Here is a 7,507-nt window from a genome sequence, read left to right as displayed (position 1 = left end):
TCTTGCTATCAGGTTCAATGAGAGCATGGCACCTGCCTCATGTTCCTCCTCCTCTGTAAAGACAGAGCAGTCCACTGAAGCAAAGCAATTGCAGTCCACTGAGGCTTTGTCCACTGACTCTGTCAAGATGTTCAAGGACAGCAATGCTCCTCCCCAATCAGACCTGAGTTCCAGCCCTCAGGGATGCCTGGTGTCAAAGGACAGAGTAGCCAAGAAGCGTTTGAAGCGAGTTGTGAAAACAATGAAATCCTTTCTTCCAGGACGAAGCACTGCAGTGAAGAGGATTAGGACACGAGGATGTGACGGCAAGGCGCAGTGGAAGTGGTGTTTCAGTGGAAGGCAGAGGAATAGGATTCAGCCAGCTCCACTAGAACAGATGAAGGAGACTGTCAGGTCAGCCAGCCCTAACGTAAAACTTAGGAGCACTGGAGAGAACAAACAGGAAGCTCTTCGTTCTCAAGAGACGCCCTCCACCACCTCCTGCATTGCTGCTCCGGGAGCAGACCTTAGGTCCACTAAACTAGTGTTGGTGGACTATGTGGAGGATGAGGATCAGACAACAGAAGACACCAGAAAGGTTCTTTCATCTCTGTCTTTTGCCAGCACAATTACTCCAAATAATCAGGTTAAAGTTGCTTGGTCCAAACGCCCAGAGGACCCACCTCTGACTGAATCTACAACTGACGAGTTCCAGGAAGAGATTAGCTCTTTTTTGAGTCAACAGTCCACTGACTCTGAAGAGGAGGATGAAGAAACCTTCCGCCAGAGCTCTTTGGAACAGTCTCAATCTGTCTCTGAGTGTCTCAGCAATAACCAAAATGATGCTGAGGAGACTAAGACAAAGAGGAGCAACCACTTCTCCCGCTTCTTCTGCAAAATCTTCTCAAAGGTAAGGGTGCATTTACAAAGAAATTTGAATCAGTGAAACCATTTTAAAAGTACACAAGAATAGATTGGACATGATCTGACCAGATGAGATAACAGATATTAAAGGTCCAGTGTGTAATGTGTGTAGTTTTAATATTTTTCATTATCAAAATTGATGTTGCCAGTTCACAAAGTTGTCCATTATTATGAATATTTACCACCACCTTCCCTTCCAAGTAATCCAATTGGCTTGACATTTTACATTTCCATTTGAATGAATTGGGGTAGATGCTCCATATTTATCCGCCATCTTGAAATAAGTTAGCCGTTAAGGGACATCCAGGATATACTGCTCATATTGAAAAGTGCAAAATACCGCCTTTTTGAAGTGTGAAGGTCACCGTAGCTGTAATATGTACTTGGAACTGCGTGGTGCGAGAGAGTTGATTGCAATTCATGACCCCAGTGCTAGATGGGAGACATTCCTACACATTGGACCTTTAAGTCAGGTGGAACAGACCAGCAGAGATAGTATGAAGGATTTAATAAAGCTGTCTCAGTTTTACCTCAGTTTATCTCTCATTCACGTTCATTAGTTTTGAACTTCTCTCCTGTCTATTTTCCTTTCTATCCTTTCTGTCCCCTCATTCTGTAATCATCTAATTATCTCTAATATTCTAAAAGCATCAAACGCCATGCATTACCAATCATGTGCTTCTTGATTAATGAGACAAGTGATGATGCTGTTTCTGGACCAAACAAGTCCAGTTGTTTATGACTTGAAGACGTCTCCTGATCTTGTGTTAAGCTGTAGACGTGTATTTGTGTTTCTGTACTGATGTGTTGTTTTCATTTTCAATTACTTCCCAAAGAAGAATAACCAGGAGGAAAAGGAGAAGAAGGTTTCAGCAGAGAATCAGACCAAGCAGCCTCCCTTTTGGATGTGGCTGTTGTTCTGCGGTGCGAGCGGCTGTCGCCTTGACGAGTAAAGAACAGGATCAGGGCCAGACTCTACTGGTGTGACAATAATCGCTCCTTTTTTGACTTTCACAAATATGATTGTGAGAAGAGCTCGGAGTAGAGTCGCTGCTCCTTTGCATTGAAAGGAGCCAGTTAAGGTGGTACGGTACATCTGGAAGGATGCCTCCTGGGTGCCTCCCTAGGGAGGTGGTCCAGGCACGTCCAGCTGGGAGGAGGCCTCGGGGAAGACCCAGGTCTAGGTGGAGAGATATTATCTCCAACCTGGCCTGGGAACGCCTCAGGATCCCCCAGTTGGAGTTGGTTGAAGTGGATCGGAAAAGGGAAGATTGGGGTTCCCTGCTGGAGCTGCTACCTCCGCGACCCGTCACCGGCTAAGCAGATGAAGACGGATAGATGGATGGACAAATATGTTTGAGGCTTAAGCATGGAATGACTACAAAATTAAAACCTCAGTACACAAAACATTTCATTAAAACTTTTGTGTGACAAATGTAGCTCAGCCTTTTTATTAATTGATGCACTCCTAAATACATTCAGCTGTTATCCTAAAAAATGCATATTTTATCTTGTGTGTATCACTGTTGCATATCTGCAACTAGTCTGTCCTGAGTGAAATGTATCCAGTGTAAATCTTTCAGGAAGATCTCACTCTTAATAAATGATCTACCTAACTTGAATCAGCTGTTGGAGGCGTTCACCATCCTGCTAAACCAATCATGATCGTGACACATCGTTATTGTCATTGTTATATAATTGTTACACAATGGCAAGGGCCAATCACAGAGTCACAACCCTGCTTTAAAGGATTGCTTCTCCCTTTGCTATCAGCTGCCGTTGCAGGCAATGAGTGCAACCCTCCACCCCCCCTTCCACCTCCAGTCCTCTACTCTAGCTGACCGGTCCGGAGCCTCCTTCTGTTTGGTCTTCGGGCTCCTTCATCACCACCGCTTGTGTCTTGATTCCATCGGGGGGTCTGATGGTTCTCTACCCCTATATATAGATTTATCGAAAGATTTGTATAGCAGTGAAGTGTTATGACTTTGTACATTTCATTTGATTCGGTCCCACCGGTATCTCTTTCTGCCCAGTACTGTTTAACATCTCTATGTCACTGGTTTTAAATGTAATAAATTATTATATATTGTGTTAAATGTTTACAGTGTTCTATCAGATAGCTTAAAGAAATTATTACTTTGATATCTGAATATCGATGTTTCTTGCAGTTTGTTGGCCACTTACATGACACATTTAAAAGAACATGACTTTCACTGTTACTGACAAACCAGACTAAAGTTCAACACACAATGTCTACTATAACTATAGTATAAGGTTGAGACACATACTTTTATTGAGCTCATTAAATGAGTAAATCAACTGTGAATATTAAGTGCAGCTTGCAGCAAGCATTAGTTAGCCATTATTGCACAGTCAGGCAAAGTCTTCAAACTTCTGCCCTCTGATAAAACACATCCATGTGTGACTGTGACTAAAAAAACGTTAGTGTAAGACATAACTAAAGGGCATGAGCTAGTTACATACTCGTTTTCATATTGAGACTTACAGCAGCTGGAGGGTCACCAGTCAAGTTCAATTGTCGTTTGGAGCTTTAGTGGGGGTTAGTAGTGACATGTTGCCCATCTTTATATGCAGTCTATACTGTTACTTCATCATGGACACACATTTAAATTCATTCTGGATGGTTTGGGCACTCCCTTTTTATTCTAGGCTGTTTTCTGACTCACGGCTGACATTATTAATTGGCTCAAACACACTCCAACATGAGCCAAAAACAACTAATGTTTTTCTTGTTTTCCAGGGGATTCTCTCTTTCTCTTCCTCTTCCTCAAGTTTCTCAATTTGAATTTGCTTTATTGGCATGAAAAAATCGATTTACTGTGTGGCTAAAGCATAGAATAGAGCGTGAATACATTACAATCTCACTTTGTCTCTCCGACTATTGCCCTCCCTCTGTGACTCCGTCCTCCAACGCCATCAACAAAGTGCCAGAGGCACTACGCACACACACGCACGCACGCACGCACGCACATGCGTCTCCTTGTTTATGTTTTCTTACAGTGGGCTACAGCTGGGTAGATGGGATTCCTGGAAACCCAGTTGCTGGCTGCATTCCACCGCGCTCTCTCATTGGCTGAACTCGTCTAATATATAACAGTTTCACGTGAGGGGACTGCAGACTGTAAACGCCAGCATCTGCTGGATTGCTCGACTCGCTCTTCACCATCACTCAACTCTTTTTTTACGCCAGAGGATATTTTTTATATGTCATTTTTGTAATATTTGAATTAGCTTTCGGGGATGACAAGTAAAATGCGGTTTGTTCGGTCCCTGATGAAGGCGGCCGCGCTGGCCAATGTGCCCAAATACGTCGATCATTTCTCCAAGTTCTCCCCCTCTCCTCTTTCAATGAAGCAGTTCTTGGATTTCGGTGAGTAGGCATTTATCTATTGTCAACATGTTCACATGAAGACATTTCTGTTGATCCTGTACATTAAAAAGTTATTTTTGTCTGACATCTGTGCAACCGAAACCCTATAAGACCGAGCACTTTTGTTTGATTGAGTATTTATTCATCTACAGTATGTATGTGTATGTATGTATGTATGCATTTTTTAAAGTAATTTTACTATTTAGGTTTCAATGTACAGTATGTTTACTATATGCCATACCAACAGGAATAACGTTGGGCTAATCCCTGAAGTTGGCATTATTCTTTGTAGTGCTGCACCTACAATTTTCATTAGATGATTAGTTGTTTGGTCTCTATAAAATGTCAAAAAATTGTGAAAAATGTCCATCAGGGATTTTTTAAAGCCCAAAATGACGTCCTCAAATGTCTTGTTTTGTTTACAACTTAAAGATATTCAGTATACTGTCATAGAGGAGTGAAGACACCAGAAACTATTTATATTTAAGAAGTTGAAATGAGAGAAGAAAAAAATGACTCAAACCGATTAATCGACTATCAGATGAATTATTGAATAATCTTTGGAGCACTAATTCTTTCTACAATCTCTGCATTGCGCAGTTACGTCATTGTGACAGTGGTCAGCAATCAGAAAGGGCGCCGAGACAGAGGAAGAGCAGTTCTGGAATAAATTGTTTCCAAATATGTCTCATTGGCTTCATTTTCCTCATCACTGAAGGGAAACAAGCTGTTAAGTAGCAAGCCTGGGAGTGAGCTTTGGTGATTCCCTGTGTGTTCAGGATGCTGTCACATTGCTGTTGCTGCTCCTGTAATGGAGATGACATGGATGAAAATTAGTGCCAACAAAAGATGCTAACTTTTGTTAGGGATTGCGTACAAATTATTAGGCGGAGACAAGGGGTCTGAAATCAGGTAGGGTACGTCTATTTTTAGACTGAAAGTAGGGCAGTGTGACTTTTTTGGAAGAGCAGGGGAGGTGCTTTATTTTTCTCATGAGAAATGTAAAGGAATTGTGTCCATGCTCGGTATATGAGAAGCCATCTAGGCCATAATGGAATACTTCACTTGCATATACAGTACATTCTGTATGTACCAGTACAAAGCATTTGCACATACATGCATACTTGACCTACACATCCATGCATAATGTGAAAATGTGTATGAGCATAACAGTATATGGATGTGAGTATGTTTGTATGTGTGCATTTGGGATGGTGGATGAGGTGGAAGGTGAGATCCCACAAACCCTGGACTTTCACTCAGTAGGGTCAGTCAGGGGTTTGCATCGTGTCTAAAACAAAAAGTCAATTTATTCACTCAATGACTTACATAAAATTAGCTGGACAATAATTGTATCAGAAATAATTGCAGTTAACGGGCGCCGGCTCAGAGCAGGCGCCCATAGATAGAGGTTCAATAATACAATTTTAGTTAAACAAATTACATGTAAAATAAATCCCAGGATACATCTTTTGTTATTTATATCACTGCTATGTGACCCGCAGGTTCACAGCCTACGGAGTAAACCACTAGCAAAGGACCCTAGCAAACGTTAGCAAAGAAGTGCAAATCCCTGTGGAACTATGTTAGCATGTTAATGAACGACGGTCTTTTCCGCTACAGCATCGTCATTTATGGCAATTTTACTAATTAAACAAAGCACCATAGTAGATGAAACACCACAGACGGACTAACTACATTACACATGTAAATGTGCTTGTGTGGGTTTTTAACGCTCAAAGGCCAACCATACTGTGGGTGGGTTGTCTTCCTTATAGTATCATAGGCTAGCTAATGTTAATGTTAGGTTATGCTACCCCGGTATTGCAAACATGTTTGATGGAGTAGGTATGGTTGTACAAAATAACTGATTATGTAAGTGGTTTTGCTTGAATTCACATTGGACTGTAATCCTCTTCTGTTATATTCTCCAGGTTCGACCAATGCCTGTGAACGCACATCGTTTGTTTTCCTTCGCCAGGAGCTTCCTGTCCGTTTGTCCAACATCATGAAGGAGATCAATATGCTGCCGGACCGGCTGCTGGCCACGCCCTCCGTCCAGCTGCTCCACGGCTGGTGAGCATAGAGATAGAGCACTGAAACCTCACTGAAAGATTGACTGATTGATTATCTGGTGACTGAGTTCCTGACTTGACAGACCTTACATGCCACTGCCTCTTGCGAAGAACTCAGACTTAATTCATAGAGCCTCCTACTTAACCCTTGAATGGTATTCGGGTCAAATTGACCCGAATACCATTCAAGGGTTAAGTAGTAGTAATTTTTAGAAGAAGAAAAATGGTAAAAAAGTAACATTTTTTTCTACCTAAAAAACAATGGCCTTACCTTATTTTCTGTGATTAACATGTATTCTTGACTCAATTCAGAAAATTATTGTGGATATGACCACTTTTTCCAAGATAAGCATGATCACATAGTGGATTTTTAACATGAATTATAACCTGATGACAAAAAAAACAATCACACTTCCATTTTTAATTGTGTGCGAGTAGAGACTCAACACATTCCCTAAACATATATATTATCTCAATTGTTTGAAATTGAGATAAAGACAATATTTGTTAATAGATCATGAAGTAAAATTTTATTTCAGAATTGGTTTTAAAACCCCAAATAAGTCACGGGTCAGTTTGACCCGAGGGATACGAGAGGGTCCCAAAAGTAAAGACAAACTGACATTTCTTTTTCTTTTTTCCAAAAGGACCCTTCTCACGTGTGAAACACTTTCAAAACTCTTTCAAAACATTTGGTTCCTGGAAGTAGCCCTTTCCCCAGTAGGGCAACAAAGAGCACAAGAAGTTATTTATTTCACCGGCAATTGGCTTTTTCAAATCTTACAAACACCTTTACAACTCTTTCAAAACTTTCTGCAGAATAGGTCCTTATTTTCTAAAGTTGTTACTCTGATGGCTATTAATATCATGCCAACACTGCACCTTGGGCACAGATATAATCAGATACAGCATTACGTTACAAAGCAGGGAGAGGAGGAGGGAGGGAGGGGGGGGCTGAACTTTGTCCCAGTTCCCTGGCTGCTTGTTGTTGCAGCTGAGGGGAACAGCATGTTCAGTTCTGCAGCTTCACTGTTGAGTGACAAAGTCACACTTTCAGCGTCACTCATGAGAAGATACTGTAGAAGTTTCCGAAAGGTTGTACTCCGGTAATGACATGAGACACTTTCACAGAATGTTG

The 7,507-nt window shown here is 41.4% G+C and overlaps 2 protein-coding genes across 3 annotated transcripts in view; both read left to right on the top strand.

Annotated features, from left to right (window-relative positions):
* Positions 1 to 313: 313 nt before the first annotated feature.
* On the top strand, positions 314 to 2,238 carry LOC116702820 (uncharacterized). Its single transcript, XM_032537306.1, has 2 exons — positions 314 to 889; positions 1,743 to 2,238. The coding sequence occupies exons 1-2, from the start codon at positions 377 to 379 to the stop codon at positions 1,854 to 1,856; spliced, it is 627 nt and encodes a 208-aa protein (XP_032393197.1). The 5' UTR covers positions 314 to 376; the 3' UTR covers positions 1,857 to 2,238.
* Positions 2,239 to 4,025: 1,787 nt separating this feature from the next.
* Positions 4,026 to 7,507, top strand: part of LOC116702810 (pyruvate dehydrogenase (acetyl-transferring) kinase isozyme 2, mitochondrial) — a 15,043-nt gene continuing 11,561 nt past the window's right edge. Inside the window, exons 1-2 of one of the 2 annotated variants that reach the window (XM_032537293.1) lie at positions 4,026 to 4,294; positions 6,229 to 6,370. In XM_032537293.1, the coding sequence (XP_032393184.1) occupies positions 4,165 to 4,294; positions 6,229 to 6,370 (272 nt within the window). In that variant the 5' untranslated portion in view covers positions 4,026 to 4,164. The remainder of the gene's footprint in view (positions 4,295 to 6,228; positions 6,371 to 7,507) is intronic. The other variant, XM_032537292.1, reaches the window with a different exon arrangement.

The sequence above is a fragment of the Etheostoma spectabile genome, chromosome 15 (assembly GCF_008692095.1).
Source record: "Etheostoma spectabile isolate EspeVRDwgs_2016 chromosome 15, UIUC_Espe_1.0, whole genome shotgun sequence".
Classification (NCBI taxonomy): domain Eukaryota; kingdom Metazoa; phylum Chordata; class Actinopteri; order Perciformes; family Percidae; genus Etheostoma; species Etheostoma spectabile.
The sequence above is the reverse complement of the archived record's forward strand: the minus strand, read 5'-3'. Positions and strand labels throughout refer to the sequence as shown.